Below are 26,576 nucleotides of genomic sequence, written 5' to 3' on the forward strand. Positions count from 1 at the left end.
AAAGGGCTCTCCACATTTATATCAAGTTTATAAAGTACAGGTTTAGGGAGTTCATTCTCAGCATAAGAGGTGGAGAATTTGTGGAATTTCATGCTAGCATAAAATTTCACAGATGATTTGTCCCATTATTACATATATATTTCATAAAATCATTGACTTGGCTACTTAGTGTTGTGGTTCCTTTAATAACATTTCTGAATTTGTGTTTTGAGAATGAAAATACAAATGTGGGTATGACACTGAGTTAATACACTTCTTAATTCTCATGGGAGATTTTAAATCCAACCTAACTGTGTAAGTCTAATTCACCCTTTTGCTGTTTTAGTTGCAAGTATCCTATATGAAATTAACTGGGAATGTAAACAAAAATACAGCCAAGGAAAAGAGATGAATTGGGGGCAAAGGAGAGGTATGAGTTGTATTAGTAGTTAAAGGAAAGGTTTTCTGGTCGAGTGGAGAACAAAAGTGATAAAATAGGGGGGGAAATTAAGTAGGAGATTCCATTGAGTCAAAACAAGATAGGTCCAAGTTAAATGTCACAGGCAGAATACTCAAGAGAAGGGAAGCATTGGAAAGACCAGCAGAGCAGAGTCACTGAAGCTTATGAAACATACTGTAGATCAAAGTGGTGTTTATTGTCATATGCCCAAATATGTGTATGCACAGTGAAATGAAAAGCTTACAGCAGCATGACAGGCACGTAGTTTCAGATACAAAATATTCACAAGAAAAAAACATTCTGCAAAATTATACAAGAAAATGCAATTAGAACAAAAAACTGAAGTCCATTGTAGTGCAAAGTGGTCAAAGTATTGCTATACTTGTGGTGTTTAGGGTGGTGCAGATTGGTTCAAAGGCCAGGTGGTTGAAGTGATGTAGCTGTTATGGGAATTCAGGCTTCTGTACTCCTATCTGATGATAGCTACAAGAAGATGGCATGGCCCAGATAAAAGGATCTTTGATGATAGATGGTCCCCTTGAAGTAGCACATCATATAGATATCATCGATGGCAGGGGAGAATGTTCCATTGATGTATTGGGCTGAGTCCACTACTCTCTGCAGATTCTAACATTTCTGTGCATTTGAATTGCCGTACAAGACATTGATGCAACCAGTCAGGATATTTTCAGCAGTACATCTGCAGTTTATTAGTGTTCAGTGACATTGCAAACCTCGTTAACCATCTAAGGAAGTAAAGTTGGCTGCCTTCCTTCTGATTGCATTGAGGCTTTACACGTGGACCACCCGCATACTGTGTATCAAAATGAGGCCCTGGTCCAGGCAATAGCCTCACCATCTCCATCCTCATTGCTTGATGCAAATATTTTCCATAATCGGCACCTGCTGTTGGAAGGTGTCGAGGTGATTAGATATGAATCTGTAAAACTCATCGTCAAGATAAGAGTGCTAGAGAACACTCTTGTTCCTTGAACTTGATCTTAAGTGAAAAAGTATTTGAAGACAAAGACAGATGGATTAGGGTGGGAGAGGTGCAGAGAATTAGAGGATAACCAGGAGCTCATGGTGATGCTGTGGACTCACTGTTAGTATTCAGCAACAGAAAGTGATCACTAAGTCTACAGTTGATGCATCCAGTGTAGGAGAGATTGCATTTTCTGCAGTAAGTAATAGTAATTTTCTGCAAGATATTTAAGTAACTAATTCTCAACATTTTCAACATGAACTGGTCTAAATATATCTAGATTTTGAATTGTATACTGTAATATGTTCTTTGCTTAAATTTAACAAGGTTCAAAAGAGATGAGATTTTGTAAAGTTAAATTTTGTGCATATTTTTGCCTTGCTTCCTTCCAGTCTTCCTGTGTCCGTTACGCCAGATCTGTAATATTCCTGTTTATATTAGTAGTTCTTTTGACTCGTTTTCACCAGGTGTGCTGTTCTGATGTCTTACTGCAGTCACTTCCTAATTGTCAGGTCACCACCAAAATATCTTGTTAAGTTGTTATTAATCAAGAATTGTGTGTCCTGATCTTTGAAGAGAACAGTGAATACTCTATTGTTGAGAGTATACTTTAAAAAGATAAATAATTTTAGGCTCTAAGAGTATCAAAAGGTATTTAAAAAATGGGCAAAGAAAATGGAATCAAGGTTGAAAACTAGAAATTATCTTTTTGAATAACATAGCAAGCTCAAGGGATCATGTAGCTTACTTCTACTTTTCCTCATTTTTATTTATCTTTTAGAATAATTCAGTATAGCATCTTGTGGTACATTTATAATAAATGGAAACAAGGGAGCTAGAGACATTCAGTAAGTTCAGATACATACATGAAAAGAGAAATACCGTTTTCAGGTCAAAAACCATTTTGTCAGAGAGGTACTTTTAATTGGAGAACGATGATGGGAACTCCAAAACTAAGGTTTGAATACATTGTCTCTTTAATCAAGTTTCCATGAAGTTTAATGTTAGTTTACACCCATTTCAGGAGCACCCATGCAGATCAATTTGGTTGTTTGCCCCTAAAGCATTTTGATTCTCACATTTAAGATATCAAAAGCTCTTTCAAAGGGGAAATAAAATTACCTTGTGTAATTTTACCATATGAGGGGCAAAATCAATTCAGGCATTGATGATTAATACTTTGTCAATATTGTGCTATTAACAATTAATCATGTTTATAGAATTGCTGGCAATTGGGATTCTTTTCCAGCTTGATTATTGTGTAGTGTGGTGGAGTGGCAGTGGTGCAACTTGTAGACCTGCTGCCTCACAGTACCAGAAATCTGAGTTTAATCCTGACCTCTAATGATGTCTGTGTGGAGTTTGCATGTTCTCGCCAACTTGTGAATTTTCTCCAGGTGGTCTGCTTCCATCTACATTCTAAAGATGTGAGCTTGATGGTCAGTGTTAGTTGCCCCTTGTGTGTAGGTGAGTGTTAGAATCTGGGTGGAGGGGAATGATAGGAATGTGGAGATAATAAAATAGGGTTAATGAAGGGTTAATATAAATGGTGATTGATGATCAGCATGAATTTAGTGGGCTGAGGTTTCTGTCTCCATGCCGTATCTTGCTCTTATTACCCGTCACAATTATCTACTCAGTATTTAATAAGACTACCAATATAATATTTGATTCATCATTTAAGAACATTATCTTATAATTTGAAAAATTGAACTCAATTGAATTATAGGTAGCCACAAAAATTATTTCAGCGAAATGCCTGTTGGTGTTGTTACAGTTCCTTGAGCTAGAAGCATACAAGTTACTGTTAAATAATTGTAATGTATTCTTTAGTATTTACACACTAATGTAACTAATTTAATTTATATTGACACTTCTGGCACTTAAGGTATTTCTAAGCAACCTCGAAAGAAAGTTGTACTTCTAGGACAATTGTTTTTAATATTTGAACACTTGTAAAGACTTTGTGTGCCTTTCTTTAATGAAAAGTGCAAAACAAATGATGTTTTTTTACTGCAATGGCATGTGGCCAAAACTAGAATTGCATCCTTATCTGTTTATCTGAATGTGTTTAAAATTACTAGTTCTGAAAATGTCACATTTGGATTGTCACTGTGGATTTTTATTGTGCAGTGTTACTGTGGCTTGTGCTTTGTTTTGTGCAATATTTTGGAAAAAAATGATCTTAGCATGTTGTGATTGCAATACCCTGCCTGGAAACAAAAGAGGGTTGACTCTTTTATTACTTGTTTAGCGGTAACGTCACGTTTCTACTAACACATTGATTTAGGAATTAGCTGAAAAGGACATTAATTGAAGCTCTAAAACTGTGAAAGTTGTATTTTTGTTTTGCAAGCAACTATCACGAGATAACAACTTCAAGAAACATTAACACAAATATTGAACTGTAACATAAAGCTCTTGCTGAGACTGCTGTAGAAGTGCAATCAAACATTTGCACTGCCCACCAGAACTGTAACCTTTTGCAACTTTAAGCAATCACAACCAGAACGCAAAGACTTAAACAGTGAGAGAAGCAGTGATGTTACCCAAGCAAGCCTGTAATAAAGGAGTGGACCCTACCCTTCCATAGCTGTGTGCCAGTCTCATGCGTCAGCTTACCATCGTTTCATTCCATCCATCCTAGGAGACTACAGAAAAACACTGAAGAGCACGTGAAACGAAGTGCTGAATTTGCAGATGGTTTGCTTTCAAAGGCCTTGAAAGACATTCAGTCAGGGGCATTGGACATGAACAAAGCAGCCATACTTTATGGAATACCTCACCAGACTTTACTTTATCATTTGGAAGCCTTATCAGGAGGAGCAGCACCATTGAAAAGTAAAACAAGAGACACCAGAGAAGGTTGTTTCTCGAAGACCTTTGGGGAACCTAATGCTCTTCTACAAAAAGTTGCATTGTGGGCTCGAGCTCAGGCAGAACGTAGTCCTGATCAATGCAGCACGTACCGAAAACTCTCACATCTAGAAACCTCAGAATTGAAATTCCCCACTGCTTCCAGTTACCTCCATCAGTTAACCCTGCAAAGAATGGTTACGCAGCTAAAAGAAAAAGATGACAACCTTCATAACGAAAGTGTCAGTAGCTCTGTTGTTCAATTAAAAATTCCTCAGGTACGAGCAAGCTCTGTGCCCAAATCCCAGTCTGACAGCTGTGGCCTCCTCGATGTTATGTACCAGGTATCTAAAACCTCTTCACTGCTGGAAGGATCAGCTCTTCAAAAACTCAAAACTATCCTACCCAAGCAGAGTAAAATTGAATGTTCTTTACCTTTGACTCGTTCTAGTGTTGATTCCTACCTACTGCATGGAGACCTTTCTCCGCTATGTCTTAATGTAAAAAATGGCACAATTGATGTGCCATCTGAAAACGATAGTCAGGATCATATTAGCCTAAAAGACAGTAAACAACCACGAAAAAAACGTGGCCGCTATCGGCAATATGATCATGACATTTTGGAAGAAGCTATTACAATGGTAATGAGTGGAAAAATGAGTGTCTCTAAAGCACAAGGGATTTATGGTGTACCTCACAGCACTTTAGAATACAAAGTAAAAGAACGATCTGGGACACTGAAGACACCTCCGAAGAAGAAGCTCAGATTAACAGATGCTGGGTTGTTCAGTATGACAAATTCAGGGACAAGCAGCTCCAAAAGTAGCAACAAGTCTACATAAATCCTCCTAAGGGATGTAACTCAGATGGACCTCACCATACAGTAAATGCTATTTAACTAATATTGTAAAACCACCCTTTGGCCTTCAGGCAAAGCATAATTTCAAGCAGGGATTTGACTATACTTCAAAAGGAATATACTTAAGTACAGTCATATTTGCTAGTTCTCATCTTAATGCTCTTGTAGAATAATACTAATTGATTGTGTTTAGAAAAGTTGTAGTAAGAAAATTGCCACATTATAAGTGTTTTCTGTGATTGGGTTGAAAGACACAAATAGTAGTCAAACATAGCATTATTTATAGGATTGGCTCACTGAGCCCAAGTCAGGAAAAGAAACAAACTGACTAGTAAGGAAGTTTAATTCTTAACTATAAAATCAACCTGCCAACTGAAAGGTATAGTAAATTCATAAACGTAAAGATAAATGTAAACATGTTTTAATCAATGAAGATGTTGGAGCACATTGTGTGCTATGTTTTAAGTCTGGGCCATTGTGTATAAGTTACACAGTATGTTTCAAATTGTGTAGTAAAGCAGACATACATTTCACATTTTAAAGTGCAAAATTAGAGAATGCCAACAAAGTGATTGGCTGGTTTAAACATACTTTTTTCAAAGAGCTGTAAAGTTCTGTACTAAGTATTCAGTACTGTTGGCAAAATATTTATTTATTTATTTTTCATGAGGCTATCGTTTCCTCCTTTTGTCCCATGTAATTTCCCCAGTCCACTTAACCATGTGCTACTTTGCAGGCAACAGTCCACTCTCAAGTTCCGTGCCTTCCACTGGCTGACTTCACTGCAATCATGAGGAGATTTTTCTTTTCCCCAACTCTCTACCCTGCCCCCATCGGTCTTGCATGGAGACACAGTGGATGAAATTGGCATTTCGGTAAAATGGGACATTAATCTTTCTGTGTCCATGCTTAAAAGGATTGATACTTCAGCAAGCTCAATCTTTAAGAACATAACAAAGGTTTAAATTTTCATTTTTAGTCAGCTTTTAAGTACCCATCACCCATAGTTGTATGAGGAAACAATGTATAATGTCACATGCTGCAAGTTTAAGAAGGGAAGTAATCCCTGAATTGATGCTCCTATTTCAAGATGCTTAAATTGAAAATTTGAAAAATTCTTCATTTTATTGAAACTTGGATAAGCTATAGGTGGACAAAATGACTAACAAATTAATAGCACTGTACAGAGCATGATGCATAAGATGCACTGAAGAGAATAGTATGTTTTATTGCTCTTGTTAGTCTGTATTTAATGAAAAATGTAGGTATAGTATATGATAACAAGGTTGCATTTTTCACACTCCCATGGCGGAATTTGCTAACTGTAAACTTACCTGCTGCTAAGTTAAGTGTTTTCTTGTCAGAGACTTTAAAAATGCTTTGTTTTACAAATGAGTTTTTGCATCCTTACATCATTCTTGATACAAAACCAACCGCTGCTTTTCTTATAGTTTTACAAAGCTACTCTGTGCATTCAGTTTTTGTTGATCATATGCATTATCATTGAAAGACTACCAAATTCAACTGTTGCATTTTGATATAGATTTAATAGAAAATAGCTTTTTGAATTCAGGGTCTCTATGATTAGATAAGAAAAGCTTTGGACAGATTTAAGTCTCTTGTGTTGCTAATGATCCAGTTTTCTAATTTGTGACTTAGAATAGGGAAGATTTAAAAGAAAAATACTTTTGTGTGAATTTGGATTTAAGGTCGTACCTTTGTAGCTCATATGGAAGGTTTTTAAAGATGTAAGAGATGCCATTCAGAATTATAAAGATTAGATGAAGTTACCTTTTCTCATTAAAATCTCAGATACAATGAAAGATTGGACTTATTTTGCTTTGGCAGTATAGACATGGCAGCATTCTGCTAACTTGCCATAAAAAACAGAAGTGGCATTATTTAATTTATTAATTTTTAGAATTTGGTCACAATTTAAGTTCAGGCTTTACAAAATACGTTTTAAATATGGTTCCAGCTTAGTACTAGGGATGTCACGATATTATGTTTTCTTGTAGTATGAATAATGTTCTCTTAATCCTTTAAATCATTTCATGCTGTTTTACATTGTCAGTCTTATTCAGACTTCAATTAAAAAAAAGGAACTGTCACCGTTTTTGAGTCAAACACTTCAATGCCATTTCATTTCTTATTTTCAAATCAAAATATTAAAATAACCAACAATTTAAAGCAGTTTAGGTTGAATGAATGCATAATTTAAAATAGGGACAACATTTTTTGTAGAATATTGCTAGTATTATTAATTGAAATAAGGCCTTGGAATTGAATAATATAAATTTAGTGATATTACATTTTTCTTAAATCTATGAGAGCTTCTTAGCCTTTTGTAATGTGTATAAAACACAAGTTTTTGATTATCTTTAGAGGTAGGAAAATAGTTTTTTGAAACACTACATGTTTGACTACTGTGCCACTATCTATTTTTAATTAGATTTCCCCATAATGTTAATATCGTGACAACCAAGTTTAGTACTTAAGAATGTTTCTGAAAAAAATTTTGTATTGCAAAACAGTGCCTCTGTTTTTAGAACTACTGCTCAGTAATGTTCAAAACCATTTTCTGGTAGATGATGGGGAAATTTTATATTATATATTATGTTTATTAAAACTAATTTTAGTTTATAGTAAATACAGATTTATCACCTGTTTATTTTCAAATTGCAGTGCAGTATTTCCATTATCACAGTAATATAGCTAAACTCTGTGGCTGCCTTGATTTTAAAAATTGGTTAATGTAAAACTGATTTTAGATGATTAGTTATATTTATGCATAAATCAATTGCACTATATTCATGAATTATTTATTACAATATTTTCTAATGAAAACAATGTTATCTGGACAATGTCTTGTGGTGTTATACATTTACTGTGATTCTGTTTTCCTATGATGTGTTGTTTAATAATGCTCAATCTGTACAGATTTCAGCTGTTTTAATTGTGTTTATAGGTTGTAATTTGTAGTAAAGCACTTTGATGCTTTTGCACATAAAATTGAAAACTAGTAAAATGTGATTGTTGTTATTTTTTATGAACAGTAGATCGTGAAGTTGTGTCTTCCATGTTCTTTATTCTGCATCCCACTAGACAGAAGAGAAGAAAATTAATTGTTGAAATTATTTAACATAACTAATACTTAAGTTTTCTTTTTCTTCTGTTGTCCTGTTATACTAACTAAAGCATATTGACGATCAGATCTCGCTGCACTGCAAGCATTATTGACAGTATGCATGATGCAGTTAGTCAAGGAGTTTTTCTTTTGCTTTTGAAGCATGTGTATATAGATCTCATATATATTATTTTTCCTATCAGATTTGAAGATTATGTATTGGGATCAGTTGAGGGATTTTTGTTTTTCTGGAGATAAAATGGCTTTGAAATGGAGCTGATTGGTTTACTTTTGCAGGTAGTTGGGGCTGGGAGGGTGCAGGTTGCTCAGTGGTCTAAGTAATGTCTTTCCATGGTGTAGTAGTAAAATTTGGATGTAGTGGGTACTGAAGTGGTGTCATAGTTTTATTTTGAAATAGGATCAGTGGAATTAGGCTGGTGTTCATGTCTGTGAATATCCATAACTACCTCCTGTGTGATTAGTATTACACAAAAAATTCAAAACTACTGTACTCTCGATTATTAACTAAGTACTGAGAAGGTAGAAGAATGTATAAAACAATTTATTGTTAAAATATACACACACACACACACACACAGAGTTTATTAATATTGGAACAGAAACAAAAACATACTCCTCAGTCTCTTGAGTCTACTCTAATTCATGGCTGATATGTACTTCAATTTATCTCTTCATACTCCTTAATCGTTAGATACCCCAATCTAATAGAATCTACTGAACTCTATTAAAAATTTGTTTTCCCTACATCTGCAGCTTTTTAAGAGCATCATCTGTGTGAGAACATACTTTCTCATATTTTGCCTAACTCTAATTTTATCTGCCCTTATTCTTAATTTCCCTTCTGAAGGATATGGTTTATCCATATCATCTTTTAAAAAAAGTGCAGGAAATTCAAGGTCTCCTCGCTATTTTCATTACTTGAGGGAATGTAAAACACTTTTTAACCCATAAGTCCCTATCATTTTTTCAGTATAAATCTATACAAACAGAATTGTGGATATTGCAATCAGATAAAATTTATAGCCTTTAAAATAAGAGGACATTGAGGGAATTTTGACACTTGGCAGGATGGAAGTCTTACAGAAGCTCAAAGCAACTATGAATTTGCCAAAATGTTCTAAGCATGCATTTACAGTATTGCTGCATAAGCAAAGGCTTTAATCCATTTTGTCCATGCAGGTCAATAATTGATCTAATTAGGTTATTCCTATTTCCTACTTCTTTATGTGTAGCCTTGTTGGTTGTAGCTCTCTGAGTGTTTAGGATCTTTTTACATATGATGATTGTTTCTCACCTTTCCATCACCCTTTCAGCCTTGAGCTCCAGATCCACAATGTGTTTCATACCCCAACTGCTCTTTGGATGAAGGAAATATTTTCTTAATTTCCTTCTAATCCTTCTACCGATTAAGTTAACTGTATGCACCCTAGTAACTATCAGCTGACCCAAGAGAAATAAGCACAGTACTTTCCCCCTTTTTAGGTATCTTATGACTATATGCTCCTCTGTTAAATCTATCAGTTTCCTTTGTTCCAAAAAATAATTCCACTCTAGCTCTTACAGCATCCTTGTAATTCTTCTTTACTCCTTCTCTAATGCTATCACCTTCTTCTAAGTTGGTGCCAGGAGTGGTACACAACACTTAAGCTGTACCTTAACTAATGGTTTATGCAGCCCCAGCGTAATCACCCTTTTCTTATTTCTCTAATCGTGGTAAGACCCTGATGCCATCTGAACTACCTGATTTCATTCACTGGCCAACCTCATGGATCTTTGGATGTGTGTTCCCAGAGCTAGCTATTTCTCTACAACTTATTATTGTCTTCTCATTTATTATCTGTTTCCATTCCTTGTTTGCCCCCCCCCCCCAAAATTCATTTCCTCACACTTCTCTGGGTTGCAATCCACTTGCCACTTCTATACCCTCCAAAACAATCTCTTCATATTTTTCTTTGGCCAAGTACTTCTTCACTTGCCAGGGGGAACTTAGTCAAATAAAAAAGCATGAAGAGAATGGAATCAGTACTGAGTTCCACTCCAGTTCCACAACAAGCCTAGATTGTTTGATCATACTGCTGTGTTTGACCTTGAGGTGCTAATTCCAAGTAAAAATAAACAATACAAGAAAAAGGATTTGCTAAGAAAGATATTGAATAACAACATGTGTTTATGAAAGTTAACCGGAAAAGCTTTCTCTAATAACTTGTATGATGCCCTAGTAGATGAGACTAAACAAGTGACCACTTTGTGAAAGCAGAAGGCATGGCTGAAGTGTTAAAATAAGTAGTTTAGATCTATCTTCACAAAAGAGAAGTAGGTTCCAAACATGTAAATGAGGAAGAATAGAGAATTTGAAATAATGAAAGTAGAAGGAAATACTTAAAAGATTTTCAGTGAAAAATATAAAAATGTTACCTACTCTTGATAAAATACACCTTTGGTTACCAAAGACAGTAAAAGTGAAAGTCTTAAAAGCTCTTGGCACATCTTGAAACCCTTGTGCAAAAATACAAAATGCAAACTTGGCTATTATTCGTCAGTCAGAATAGCACAATTGTTAAAAAGGACAAGCTTAGGATGTACTTTAGTTCTTGGAGTCATATGGTGAGAGCATTAGGATTAGCATTCAAAAAATGAAGCCTATGATATTAAGAGGTCATGAACTATATGGCTATTGGCTAAGTGACATAAGGTAGAAGAATAGTTTGTTTTTCCAGTCTGAAGTATATGCAGTGATATCCCCAGGGGCGAGTAGTGGGACCATTGCTCTATGTGATTTACAGGAAATACCTGTGCTTTGTTATATATAATTTCAAAGTTTGAAATCTGTAAAACTATTAAACTATAAATGGGAAGTTAATAGGCCTGGTGAATTTGGCAGGTATATGAACAATGAAATTTAATGTAGTGAAGTGTTAAGTTGCTCATATTTATAGGAAGAGTGAGAGAACAATATTAAGTAAATGAATTATTTGAAAGAGAGTGCACAAACAGTTGGTCTTTGTTAGAGTTTTGGCTAGAATATTGTGCAAACCTCTAGGTATTAAATTTTAGACAGAATGTGAAAAGCATAGGAGTGTAGAGTAGAATACAATTTTACCATGCATGAGGGATGTAAATTATGGGGAAAATTCATATAAACAGGGTTTGCCTCTTTGCAGTAGAAAGATTAAAGGGAGAGGAATTGATTGTAGTATTCAAAATAACCAGAAGGTACATGTTTAAGATAAATGATAAAACAGATGTTACACAAGGAAAGATGATTTACAGATCGACTAGTTTTCTGCAATGAATTATTTAATATGACTGTAAATGAGTTCGATAATAAAGCTAGATAAATACTTGAAAAGGCAAAATTTAGGGTTGTGAAGAAAGAACAGGGATGTCGGATTAATTGGGTAGTTCTGTCAAGATCCAGTACAGAAACAATAGCTCAAATGATCTTGTGTCATTCCACGATTCTGTTTTCTAGTTCCACAATTAGATTCCATAAGTGTGTGTATATCAGACATAATTCCTTTTGCACCTGACTGTATTTATTATTAGTTTAGTGCAAGGATTTTTTGGAGAACAGTTAGAATCCTTTTTGAAAGATAATCAAATTGCAAAATTTCCAGTGCAAAATTAAAACAATTACTTCAAAACAATGCCTCGCATTGTGTTTCTGAAGTATTTATGCAAAAGTTGACCATTTAAAGACTGATCTCCTGATCAAAAAAACTTCATTTAATATGAGATTGGGTGGCAAAGCAAATATGGCATTCACCTTTGTTCCTGATATTCTTCTCTTCTCCCTTGTTCTCTTCTTGCTCCTTTCCCTTCCTTATTCTCCCACCGCCCCTTCCCCAACCCTGCATTGTTTCATTGCTTTCAGCAGCGGGGTGGCAAGGGAATTGCTGAGAAGATGCATCCCTGATTAGGAGACAGACACTCTGCGGTAAGAATTAAAGACAGCTTTGCTTTTGGTTACATCTTTACGCTTTCTCAAATTGGAGTAGCAGAAGTTCTGTGCATGTATGCTGAAAAATGAATTATAAGCTGGTGTCTAGGAATAAACTTGTAAACATGTAGAGGCATAATCAATCTGAGCACTATTTTTTTAGGCCTTACCTGGAATATTCAGATTAAAATTTTCTTATTTTAAATTTTGTGACGGTAAAATTTGAATATTTTAATGGATTGAAGAAGAGTTTGTTTTGTAATGGAAACAATGCACAATATATTTGAATCATTGAACAGAACAAGAAATAAAAAATAACCAGAAGCCATTCAGCCCCTCATACCTGCTCTGCTGTTCAATAATCATGGCTAACCTTAACTTCAGCACAGTTTTTCTCCACTAATTACTTACCACTTCATTTTTCTTAATATCTAAAATTCTATTTATCTCCGTCTTGAACTTCACTGTCTTCTTTGGTGGTTGATTCCAAAGATTCACTACCTTCAGGATGAAGAAAGTTCTGAATTCTGTCCTGTGTTGTGTTTGTAGTACAAAAACAGCTTTGTGTTTTAAATGACCCAGAGGAAACTGAAAAAAATTGGCACCTTAATAGAATTGAAATAAACCAAGGAAAGTTATGCATGGGAGTGGGATCATATCATTCATATCATATCATATAAAACATGGTGAGTGTAATGAATAGAAGGTAAGCACAAAAAACAAGCTGTAATGGAAAATAAAAGTAGATGTGAAGTTAAAAGAATATTAGAAGGTAAAACTGCAGATACTAGAAATCCAAAATAAAAGCAAAAAATGCCAGAAATACTAACCAGGTGAAGCAGCTTCTGTGGAGAGAGACACAAGAGTTAACATTTCAAGTCAATGATCTTTCTTCAGCAGGTGGATCATCATCCTGAAATGTTAGAACACTTTCTCTCCTCACTAGTTGTGTCAGAACTCCTAGGTGTGAGTATTTCCAGCATTTTCTGCTTTTATTTTGGGAAATGAGATGTTGCGTTGAAGTTCGCTGTTCACTAAGCTTGAAAAGGCATGTATTGGAAGTTCTATTGAATGTCAACAGAGTGAACCTGACTAAAAGTTGGCTGAGAAAGAAATACAAAGCAGAATGGGCGGCACGGACTACAAGGGCCGAGATAGCCTGTTTCCATGCTGTAATTGTTATCTGGTTATTGAAGCTTGAGAAAACTCAGCCAAAAATAAGATAAGCAAAGAGCAAAATAGGTGTCTCTTTTCCATAGGTGCTGTCTGCCTGGCCTGCTGATCTCCAGCATTTTGTGTATGTTGCAGCAAAATAGGTGGAACCATGTGGAAGAATAGAATTGAAAGCTATTAACTCGAGATGAGAAGTCAAGGAGAGGAGATTGGAAAGATGCGTGACTAGAAATAAAACAGAGCAATGTATATGTTCCGTTTATCACATTAGCTGATATTGGTGTAAAAGATCTTAAGAAAAAGCTTAAGAAGGGTTAATACTGTAGAAAGGTTTAGATAATTGTAAGGAAGTTTCTGCATTTTTTGGGGGGAGTACAGTCACTCTCGTGAATGTCATTTAACTTCCTGACAAATGTAGTGTATTCTTAAGCAAAAGGCACTCTAAATAACAAACTCTAGAGATGCTAGAATCTGAAGCAACAATTTGCTGGAGGAAACATGCAGGTTAAGAGGCATCTGGGGGAGGGGTGGAACGGAAGGATAAATGCAGGTTTTCAACCATGTCAAACAAAACTACTGGCTTTTTTTGACCTTTCTTTCATTTGTGCAAGATAATGTGAAATGAGCATTGAGATATATAGAAGAACAGGGACTTTTGGGTGCAAACCATTGATCCATAAGGATGGATATTTAAAATGTACAATAGCTCCCTTGGCTAATCTACAAGCTATTTAATCATATTAGTACTAAGTAAACATTAATAAGAATAAATCTAGAATACTATGTGCATTTCCTGATATGATGTTAAAGGAATATAATAAAGAGTACGGGTGTGATTTTCAAGGTTGTTGCTGGGATGATTATGAGAAAAAATGGCTAGGGTGGGGTTCTTTGGGACTATAATGGCTGAGAAGAGAGTTAATAAAGTAAAACAGAAAATAGAAGCTTCAGAAGAATGAAGAGGCAGCATTTATTTCCTTTAGCAGAAAAGTCAATAACTAAGGGACATAAATTTAAAATAATTGGGTGATTTAAATGGAAAATAGAATTGGAATTAGTTTATTAATGTTACATGTACTGATGTAAAGTTAAAAGTTTGTTTTGCATACTGTTCATACAGATTAAATCATTACACAGTGCATTGAGGTAGCACAGTGTAAAAAAAATAATGCAGAATAAAGTTCAACAGCTACAGAGAAAGTACGGGGCAGGTAGACAATAAATTGCAAGAGCATAGTGAGGTCGATTGTTGGGTCAAAAGTCCATTTTACTATACTAGTGTTATATCTACTTATAACAGCAAAATAATTTCTGAGATCTGGATGTGGCTAACTGAAAATGATGGAGTGAACTCTAAGAAGTAAGATTAAATAGTTTTCTTTGGCAAACATGGCCAGGTTAAATGGATGCTGACTATACATAAATTCCTTTGATATTTTTATCACCTAATATCCTTATTGTTTCAAAATCTATGCAACTCTGGTCTTGGGTCCATTTCATGTAGTTACAATCAGTGTAACAATTTATTCCTCCCAGGTTCAAGTACTTTGCTCTAGCTTTGAACAATGAAACTAATTCAAGTTCTCCACTTAGTAGAATTTGTTCTCATATTAAGCACTGAGTAACTTCCAAAATAAAAGCAATCAGACAGTGATGATGGACAAGGTTTTTATCATTTTAATTTGGAAATATTTGTTGTGGCATTGAGAAATGGAATAGAGGACCTTGCTAATATAAAATGGTTCAGTGGCACACATTTTGGGACAAGATATGGTTAAAGGAGGAAATTGTTAACTTCCAGGGTTCATGTGAATCTATTTTTTGGTAAATGAATGAAGGAAAAAGTTTATTTTGTTGATGGGGGATGAGTGAGGTTGCTCATAATTACATCAGTGTTGTTCAAACAATGTAATGCCTTGTACAAAACGTTCTGAGTTGATTACTATTGAGATCTGTGATTGTAAGTGGATGCAAAGAAAGGTGAAACATACTAGAATTATTTGAATTTGGAGTTAGGTCTCGATAAGTGTGAATATTAATTTCTTAGGATTTCCACCATATTTCTCCATATATTCATAACTGGGTGTGAAGAATCTTTGTACCTTAGATCTCCAACTGAATATATGTTAGCTATGCACACTGCTGCAATATATCCGAATCACTTTGATCTTTTACAAGTTCATTGATTGCTCCTTCTGAATGAATCTCTGCCCATAGAAGTTGTAACTCCAATCTCCAAAATCAAACGTATCCAATAATATATTTCATGGCATGCCATACTAAAAATTGAAAAGCTGATTTGATGCATATATTGCACATAATTGTTAAATGAGTTGCAACTTCAAGATTTTTAACATATATAAGAATTTGTAAACTTAGTGTGCTTGAAATCCAGTAGCAGTAATAAAGAAGAGATTCAGAAATACACTAATGCATTTTAGGTATTCCTTTGGGCTCTAGTTGCTTGTACTGATTTTTGCTTATTTTAACTTCAGGGTATTAGGAAAGTTCCAAGTTATGGCAGCATCTGTCAGTGTAGTATTATGCTGTACTTCTAATTCCCCAGTTGTGTTCTACAAAGAAACTCAGGACGATAATCCCAAATGAAGAAGAAAGCTAACTTTCACAGAAGATTAGTGAGAACAAATAAAACATAACAATATACAAATAGAAGCTGTCCATGACTACCACAGCTACATTTAAGGTCTGTTGGAATCCTGAACACAGATGCTAGGTTAATTTTTAGAGTGATCATATACAAATAGAAAAGAGCACAAGTAATTATAATTTAATGAGACAGTGCTCAGAAATGAGCAGTTTGAAATATGGACTTTGTGTAACTTATCACAAAGAAGCTATGTTTTATGCGATGAATTTATACATGGTGGATAACTTTTAATAGAAAGGCAGTACACATTTCTCTCCTATTTTCAGATTATACTGAATAAAATTCTGTGTTCTCTCTCCTTTCAATGCAATAACTGTTAAATACTATTCCTCACTCCACCAGAGATTCCAATTCAGTCCTGACCTCTTGTACTCTGTGAAGTTTTAACATGGTCTAGTGACTATATAAGTTTCCTCCTTGTCCTCCAGTTTCCTCCCACATCCTAAAGATGTAGTTTAGTAGATTAATTGGCTTCTGGAAATTGCACCTAGTGTGAGTAGGTGAGTGGTAGAATCTGGGGAGAATTTTAAACAAGTACATAAATACATAGGGTTAGTGTAAATAGGTGTTGATATGTAGCACTGCCTTGTTGGGGTGAAGGGCTATTTCCCATGCTCTATAACTCTTTGTTAATGCCACTTTTCACCAATTCTTAATTGGACGTTCTAATTGTAAAATGATGTCATTAAAAATCACACCCCTTTTGATGGTGAATTTGCAAATTTGATATGATGACTGAAGTCCAATTGCAACAAGAGGAAAAATATAAGTGAAATGCCATTGCTAACGTCAGGAAATGTACACCATTACCGGTATTATGAGCGCCAGGTGGATGATTGAAAGTTTTTTTTAATAAACAACAACTATGTAAGATAAAATTGTAATTTTACTATTTTAAATTGAGTTTAATGTTTTTAAACAAAGATTTTAATTAACTGAGAAGCAAACATTAATAATGTTTTTGGGCATTTCATCCAAAAACTTAAATTAGCTTAAAGTAATAGGTAACTTCCTACTTATTACTTCATGCAAACGCAAATCTTATATATACTGATCATCAGCAGAGAACACTTGATTCAAAAGTTCGTAGGCTGCTATGATAAATTATTTTTAACTAAACTAACTGTTCAATGGATGTTTCACTGTTTCACTTTCATCTTTAAACCCTTAATGAACTAGTGAATTTTGGATGAAACTCACAGCAATTTCATCATACCAAACCAGGAAGATACATCACATCAGCAGTTTTCTAGATCAATAAGTTCATTAACCGTGTTGAGAAATATGTATAGATGATGTCTTTTCATTATTGCCACTGATAAAAAAGCAGATTTATTCTATCATTGTTTTTAAATCTAATGCAGCAGTCAATCATAAAAGTTTATCATTTTGTTTCATAGTAGAGGTAAGCTATAACAAATATAGTTAGAATGGTGCTGACGTTAACACAATTAAAAAATCACATTTAATGTAGATCTTTTAGAAGAGTTAAGCTGATTAACTCAGATTTCTACATTTTTTGATCAATGAGCTTACATTTTCATTCCACCATGAAATGATACTTCCACAATCACCTTACAATATATATTTTGATCTTAACAGTATTAATAAAATTATGAATGCTTTACTGGTTAGAGAATGGGGCAACTACTAACTTAAACTGGTCCCACTTCAAAATATTTAAAATGACTTGAGAATTTTGCTGCATTTCTGTAGGATGACTTTGAATTGAGATGTGATGAGGTAAATAAAGTTAGAAAATGCTAAGCCACTCTTGGTATATCAGCCACTAATACATTAAAGAAATGTTAACAGTCTGTGAAATTACAGTATTGTTCCTCTGCCATGAAATATGTCTTAGTAGAGAGGAAGTAGCCTGTCAGTGATCATGTTTTTCTCAAAGCAGTTTGAATGATTGTGGGAAGTTATGGAAGTACCTGGCTTTGTGAAAGGCATTTCACATTAAGAGGGGTATTCTGTACATACAGTCTATTTTTAAAACAGTTATGTTATAAAAAAACTGTCATGAGCCAAACTAGCTTTTATAACTGAAAGAAGACTAGATATTTAATTTCCTAGGAAATTATTTGAATGCTTTTTCAAAGTAAGTTTTAAGCTTAAACAAAAGTATGTTCCTTTAGTTCTTTTGTGAAGGATAATTACAAGTAGTCCAGTTCCTGTATTTAAAAATTATCTGCACACATTTTGAAGTGCAAGATAGATGCTCTTAGAATTTATAATGAATTTTTAAAGCAATTTTTCAGCCATGCAATATACAAAATTCAGAAGTATTTTTGATTTCATTATCTTATTTACAGGAACCTACACTACCACAGCCTCAGTAAAGGCTTGCCATAGCAACTTGACTGTATTTTTGGCCAAGTTCTTGGAAGATTAGGTTAGTGAATTGTCCCAATCCTTTGGTACAGTTGGTTGTTCTAACCTATTTTTCAATGAACTACCACTAATTTTGTTGAACTCAAATTTCAGCACAAACATTTCGCTATTTGCAAATAAATGAATTAAATAATGTGACTTACACAGCAATAGACAATGGATGATCTAAGAATAATATTTTTGAATAACTTAAATTATATCCTTAGGATGAGGTGGTGCAATATAATGTAGATTCTGCTTTTTAAAATGTTAAGGCTCAAGATGAATAGATGGTTTAAAAATCCCCTCAGGAACACTAATTGAAATTAGTATTATATTTTTCTTAATTTTATTTATAACAGCTTTAATTTTCATTGCTACTTGTATATTAGCAATACTAATTCTTGAGTTTAGAGTTGACTATTTTTGGTGTCTCTTATTTGAATTTTATCCAGCATCATTGTACTTGTTGCACAAAAGCTGAGGTGCTTTTGATGCTGAATAGCTTTTCTTTTAGCTAGAAGTAAATATTCAGTTACCCAGCAACTCTAAATGTGATCATTATAAAATAATCAATATTTTAAAACAAAATTGTTAATCATTGAAGCAGTGTTCTAAAATGTTCCTGTATTATCAGTGGACAAAAAAAAGACAAAGTTTAATCATTTGATATCATAAAACTGCATAAAACACCTGATGGCTCTGGAATGTAAAACTCAAAACAATGTTCTGTAATTGTTAAATAGTGCGAGTAGATTTTCATACAATAAGTGCTTCTCACCAATCTGCAATCAATGCTATCCAATTTCTATTTAAAGAAGATTTCTGAGTTGGGGTGCTTGTTTAAACTGAAGTTAAAGAAGAAAATTAAGATTTGTTTTGATTAATAAATGAGTAAAAGTTTCATTTATGATTGTATTTTTCAGATATGACATTTTTATAGCAACTCTTTAATCTTCATGTTGAACAGCTTGATGAAGAGCCCTTATTAATGTTATTAACATAATGTCATTATGCAAAATTATTTTGGCTCAGTGCAAACTGATATTAACTGGGTTTTATAGCAGACAATTTAAGTGTACAAAAGATGTACGGATGCACTCAAAATAGAAATCTTGAAGATATTTCTTTGTAGGTCTTTCTAAATAATTCAACCCCATAACATTGACATTCTCTGATCATTTTTCCCGTTTAATTTCTTTTTCTTGTATGCATTTTGCAAAGTTCTTCTAATTGTTAGCAGAAATTGTGTTTAAAACAAAAAATACAGCCTTCATTTATTTCTTATTTGCGTAAGTAGGTCTAAAAGTTGGGCATGGTACTTTATGTAAAAATGACCCAACTTTATAAGTAAACATATACTTAAAGGAGATTTTGAACATTTCTTCAGTACATTGATGTTCGAGTGATGCATTTAAACAATTAAATTTTAACAATCAACTTAATGAATTGTGTAGAAAAAATTGCAATGTTGTGTTTTACTTATATTTATTTTATCTTTTCAGTAATGGCTTAGAAGCTGATAAAGGAAGAACATTTGACTCTACCAACAAAGCTGGTTGCATAAGCTACAGAGTAACGACATTGAATGAAATTTTATCTACATTGTGCCATATTCATCAGAAACTTCTTATAACAATGCTGAAGTGTCTAAAACAAGAAAGAGGTGCTTTCAATGTACGATCCAGAGAACAACGATGCCCAGAACGTCAACATTCCTTATTTAATTTCAGTGAAACTAAACCAAATGAGGAGTCATGTAATTGTAATAGATTGAAATGGTATGAAAATTGGTCGGTTCCTCTTCCATGGGTTCCTCGCCATAGTTATATGAAAGACTTGCATTGTTCATCATGCAAAAAAGGCATTACAATAATAAATAATGGAGTTTGCAAAGAATGTAGCAAAATCAACAAATACCAAGTTTGCACTGGGACATATAAACATTTTACTGAAAGCAATTTGGGCAGAGAAGTTGTTCAAGATTGCAGCGAACTTCCAATTGAAGGGGCTTCCAACACAACAACAACAGAATCTCCTGTCCCCACGTATGGAGTCAAAGATTACAGTAGACCACGAAGTCCTTCTCCTCCACCTTTATCACCAGTTGAAACGGATGGTTTTGAAATTGATAGAATCAACAAACCCATTTCTACCTTAGATGCCAATAATGTTGAATTTATCATCACACAGCCTCCTTCTCTTTCACCAGAAGAGGAAGAATGTTGTAACTCTGGGGTCTCAAATCAAACTCAGACCAGACCAAAGTCAGCAGATGAACTCCAACCAGGAATGTATGAATTTGAAGTAGTCAGAAGTGAAATTAGTAGGTCATCAGAATCCTTGAATGACTTGGAAAAAGGTGAACATTCTGCCTCATTTCAGGAGGTGATGGAGCGGATAAATGAAAGATTGAAATCAATTGAAACATCAGATAAAGGCCAACTTTTGGCAAACCTTTCTAATGCTGATCCTTGTAATAATAATGACAGTCTTAAATTGAGAGAAATCACATCATCTTTATCACACAAAGCAAAACTCGGTGATATTAGCTTAATGGAATTACTTAAGCAACATGAGAAAAACCGAATTATTCAAACTCGTTTGCGGAAGCGGCAAGAAACTTTAAATGCTCTGCATAATTCTCCCGATTCACCATCATCTCGACGGCAGACGGTTCAAATAAAAAGAGACCTTGCAAATCTTGATCAACTATTTTTTAAGAAGGAATCAGCACCTGAAAAATTTGGAAGGAAGTCAGCAAGGAGCTGTAATAAAGATAAAGGTTCACCAGAAAAAGAATCTACATTTACAGAGCATTATACTCAAGAAAGTTCACCGGAAGAAGAATCTTTACTATTCAATAAAGATTTGCAGAATGTTGATGACATTACTCTGCATCCTGGTAGTTTGCCTGACCAATGTGAACATGAATTTAGTGACATAACACCATCTTTAAAATTTGTTGTAAATGAAACCAGAGTTGTGACAGAGTGTGCCAGTTCAAAAGAAAGTTTAAACTCCGATCTGTTGTACATTCCTGAGCTGGATGAAATGAGAATGGGGATTTCAAGGGAGAATACTAAGAAACCTGGTTTTGGTTTTCAGGAGTTTCCTATGGATTATAGATCTAATATTGGAAGGGCCAAACGAAAAATTTTGCCTCCAGAAAGATATTCTATATATATTACTGAGCCAAGAAAAATGTTCTATGCTGCCTGTTTTCCTGAAAATTTCCAACGAAAATCTATTAAGGCAAAAAAATCTGGCATGGATTATGAGAGTAGTGCTTGTGAAATGCCTAATGTTGCCAATTCCATGAAGGTAAGGCTCCATAGTGAAGAGCAAGAGAATGTATGTGAAGTTCCTGAAGATTTAGAAGCAACTTCTACTCAGTTGACGCTACTGAAGGGCAAAGATAGTAACAGTAAAAGAACCAATGATTTATTAGATATGGAAGAATGCACAAGCAAGCATAATTTGCCTGACATAATACATGATGCATCACAAAAACCAGATGAACTTGTGGTTCAATACAATAATAGAAAGGAAATAACACCCACAGTGTTAAATGTTGATTCATTGAACGCTGCTTCTTCCGTGGATCATCATGACTCTGATATTTGTAACAATAGTAACTCAAAGCTTGTTGCCAAATTGGAAACATTGGAGAATGCAGTAAATAATTTATTTTCTAGTAGCCCTGATTCTGGTGCCATACTTGACTCCAATTCGTTCTTGCCCAGTGGCTGCCAGAGCGTAAATCCGCCATTGCAGCAAAAGTGTCTACGTCATGCAATTTGTGATCCCTTGATTCATAAGAATACTGATCCTTTAAACAGAATAGAAATGAGTAAGAGTTGTTCCCTTTATTACAACAGCCCTATAAAGCTTATGTTTCTTTCTGAGATAAACAGCGATAAAGGAGTTAAATATGCTCTGACGTCTGTGTCCTCTTCAAAGCTTAACATCAACAATCATCTTTCAAGAGTTCACCCTGAAGAAATTCATCTTAAAGAGCCAGAGGTAGGCAAATCATCTGGTTGCGAAAATGATAATACAATAGAGTCTTTCCAAGATCCTGCCTGTGAAAGTGATAAAACAGCTGAATATATCCAAAATCAGTCTGCTTCTGAAAGTGTTGATACAGTGGAATGTTACCAAAATTTATCTAATGCAGCAGACTGCTTGGACAGTTGTTCGGAAAATTGTTTAAAAGCCTGTGAGGATGTAAGTTGCAATCTGGATACATTCAGCTGTAATGGTTCTCCTTGTTCAAACACGCAGACGGTAGAAATAACATTGGCTTCAAAGGAAGTGGCTGAGTCCATTCTAAAAAGAAGACCTGGTCGGCCCAAAAAATTAGGCCCACCAGTGGAAAAGCAGGTTAAAAGGCCCAAGGGCAGACCACCAAAACCGAAAGTAGAATTATCAGAAGCTATTGAGTATGTGGCTGAAGATGCACATACTGAAAAAGTCAATCCCCCTTCCACAGATGATAGTCGTAATATTAAAATTACTGTTGTTTATGGAAGATCGAGAAGGTTCAAAAGGCTTGTATCTGAGAACGATAAGAAGTTAACAAACAATCACCTCAGAAATGCTAACGAGAGTAATTTGAAACGGAATTGTGAAAACCAAATAGTGCAATGCAATGAAAGTGTGCAGAATTCCACTGCAGAGGAATTTGATGGCAAGACTGATAGTTCTGCATCACCATTGACTGAATGTGAATATGGATATGATTTAGTTAGGCCCATAAAAGATAAACCAGTTTCGCTTCATACCACTGGCAATGCTGTCTGTCCAAGTAGCAAGCCTCCAACTAAAACTTGCAAAGGTGGACAGCGAAAACCTGGACGCCCTGCTAAAGTGAAGATTTCGGGTATATCTGTGACTGTTAATGCTGTATCACCACGAGAAAGAAAAGTCTGTATTAATAGTATATTACCTCCGTTAGAACAGGAGTCCCCACCTTCATATAAACAATACGAAGATACAATTATCAAAAGTTGTAATGGGACGACTTCCAGCATTCAAAGTAATTGTGAAATAAGATCAGAGGAAAATCTTGTTGAAAAGGAAGTAAAACATAATCTCCCCCTGAGGCATTCGGTTAGAATTAGAAAGCCAGCTCTGTACTACTTGCATTCCTATGCAAACTCCAGTTCATTCTCTCAAAGCAGTGCCCTAGTACGTAAATCTAGAAAGCTGCTTTTAAACAAAGCAGGAAATAAACTTGCTAAAAGCAGAAAGTTGGGTCATAAAACGGCAGCTGAAAATACCTCCTCAAATGTTACATTGGAAAGTAAAAAGGAGGAAACAAAAAATGAAGTAGCTAAAATTGATTCTGATTTTGAAATGTCAACAGATCCTGTTTTCATATCAGGCACTTCACTCAGGTGGTGGCACAGCTCCACTTCAGAACAAACTCTGCAGGAAGAACTTGAGCTGCGATTTAGACAAATCAATAGTGGCTGGCGCCCTGTTGATGCCACAGAATTGATGATTTCTTCTGACAAAAGAAAATACCCAATTCACTTCGAAGGTGTCACTAAATCAGTGATGATTGCAGATAATAAGAATCGGGTTCAAATTTCCCCTATCCAAATGTTGTTTCAGGGACATTGTAATATGGATAAAATTCGTGCATGGTTTATGCAAACAACAGAAACTCATTCTTTAGCCGTTGTAAGGAAAGAAAATGCCCGCGATCCCCTAGAGGTTCTCAATGCTAAAGGAATTATCGCATCAGGAAATCCAGTTGATTCTGCCTACAGCCCTCATGCAGAAAGTTTGAAAAAGCACCTTAAAAAATTTGCACTAGAATTGCCTGTAAGGCCAAGGGGACATTTTCATCTGTCAAACAGAATGTCAAAATTTAAAGTTTATAAACCCAAAAGGCTTCTGGTAGAACATAACAAAAGGATTTGTTGTAAACCACACCGCAAAATGTTGCACAACAGAGTTCAATGCAAGCAATGGAAGTCTGCTTGGAAGCATTTAAATGAAATTACACCATACCAACCTGACCTAGTAAACTTGAAAAGCAAAGGTAGTCAAAAAAAAGATTCTGAAATAAGTGGCTTTTCATTTGCAAAAGAATCCATGTTGCTGACCAATGGAAAGGAAAATGAAAACCAAGATAAAACCACTCTGAACAACAAGGGTGCTGATTTAAAGAATTTAAATTTGTTGAAAAACTCAGAATGTAAAATAACTGATGGTACAACAAAGGATTCAGAAAAGGAAGCATCTGTTGTGGGTGGGCACCAAGAAAATATTTGCAGGAGCGTGAACTGGAAACTGGCAAACTTTAAAGAATGCAGGGTATTTCTAAGGAAGATTAACTCTTTGGATCAGAGCTGTTTAAGAAATTATGGTGTATGGAAGCTTTCCAAAAATAACTCATCTAATATTAAAGTAACGAATAACCTTCAAAGATACACTGAAGTAAATACCAATCTGGGTACAGAAATAAATAATCCTGTTGTCAGTACTTTTGAATCACAAAGTTTAAACTCTGTAGGTCATAACCTATGTGAACCAAAACGAAAGAGAAAGCATACAGATAGGGCAAATAATGAGAATGGACTAAGTTGTTCATCATCTAAAAAAGTTAAGTATTTTGCAAGCAAGCAGTCAATGATTTGCCAAGTCAACAACAATTTCTTCCCTTCACTGGAGACAAGCTCAGTAAACGAGATGAGTACACAAAAGGAAAATGCAAAAGTAGTGAAAGGTAATGCAGGAAGAGTGAAAATGTATACAGACGTCAACACAGGTGCAACTTCATTGAAGAGGATGAGAGAATCAGCTGTTGAACAAAGATTGTCATGTAATAGATTACAGTTCCAAATAGGTAAGATTCAACTATTGAAGTTTTATTATAATGGGAAAGTGAATTCCTGTGTCATTCTGTCATTTTTATTCCTTGCTTTTACTTTGGAGTTCTATTATGTTACTTAAGGAAATGCAAGTTTAAAGAAAGTACAATGATTGCTTATCACTTTACTAACATTCTGCATCTTCAGTGTATTGTTCTATCCTATAATGGTAACTGAGACCAATAAATCAAAGGTTGACTTCATGTCACCATATTGCTACTCATGGGAAGTGACTGTGTGCAAAAAAAAAAGTGCCAAGAAATAAAAGTTGTTCAGGGGGAAGTGAGGTACAGAAACTGCTGGTATAGTATAGGGAACATTCATGTCCTGTCTGCAATCCGGGTGCACACGGCTTTACATTATAATCACAAATCACCCCTTTGGTCTCATGCAAAAGCTGTTCATTATGATTCGTTTTGACATCGTTGAAGTATTCAACAATAAAACGATCACACAACTAATTGATTAGTTACAGTAACACTTGATGCTTGGTAGTTTTGAATGTGAAGCCAGGATGGATGCCTGATGTATTGTGCCAACTTGGCATTCTGTATACAGAAGGGACATGGTCAGAGAAAGTGCAAATTAAGGTGAGAAAGCTGAAAACTTTGACAAGTTTTATAGTACTTATAAGGTACTGTGACAGCTTATGTTGATTGTATTCAATCTCATGAATGCCAGTGCAATGGAAATACAGCATTAAACCTTTCTAAGAACAATTCAAGAACAGATTTTACATTTCTTTTTGCACTTAGTTACCTGTGGATTTTTATTGAGATTTGTTTGAAGTTACACAGAATTATAAATATGATTAATTCATGTGTGTTTTGCCTCATTAAAATGAATCTAGTTTTTGACTGGATGAATGCTTTATAGGAAATTTTTGCAGGGCAGTGAGAAAAGAGCAAGATAATGTTTGCAATTGAAATCTTAGATTGAATGAGATACTTAGCCTTTGTATATGATTGATCGTCCCTAAAAATAACCAAATAAAATGTATTTTATTCTTTGCTACTATAAATCTTCATCCCCTATGTCCTTCCCATGCCCCAGAACTCAGTAACACCAATAATAAATTATGTACAACTTTAGCTGACTTTACTGAAATCACATCATTCTAGAGCAACAGGGTCCATGTCAAGAGAGATTGATTACAGCTTTGCAGGGCTTGGACCTAATTTATCTCAAGATGAACAGATGCTTTAGTAAATTGTTAAAACTAATTTAACAGGTAAAGAACATGAG

At 34.7% G+C, this 26,576-nt stretch overlaps 1 protein-coding gene across 10 annotated transcripts in view; it reads left to right on the top strand.

The window, feature by feature from the left end:
- Positions 1 to 26,576, top strand: part of lcorl (ligand dependent nuclear receptor corepressor-like) — a 139,722-nt gene that overhangs the window by 86,564 nt on the left and 26,582 nt on the right. For 5 of the 10 annotated variants that reach the window (XM_073064929.1, XM_073064930.1, XM_073064931.1 and 2 more), the window contains one exon: positions 19,950 to 25,306. In XM_073064929.1, coding sequence (XP_072921030.1) covers positions 19,950 to 25,306 — 5,357 coding nt within the window. Of the gene's footprint in view, positions 1 to 4,071; positions 8,164 to 12,164; positions 12,225 to 18,386; positions 18,467 to 19,949; positions 25,307 to 26,576 lie in introns of those variants that run through there. The other 5 variants (XM_073064935.1, XM_073064936.1, XM_073064939.1 and 2 more) reach the window with 4 other exon arrangements.

This window comes from Hemitrygon akajei, chromosome 13, assembly GCF_048418815.1.
Source record: "Hemitrygon akajei chromosome 13, sHemAka1.3, whole genome shotgun sequence".
NCBI classification, from domain to species: Eukaryota; Metazoa; Chordata; class Chondrichthyes; order Myliobatiformes; family Dasyatidae; genus Hemitrygon; species Hemitrygon akajei.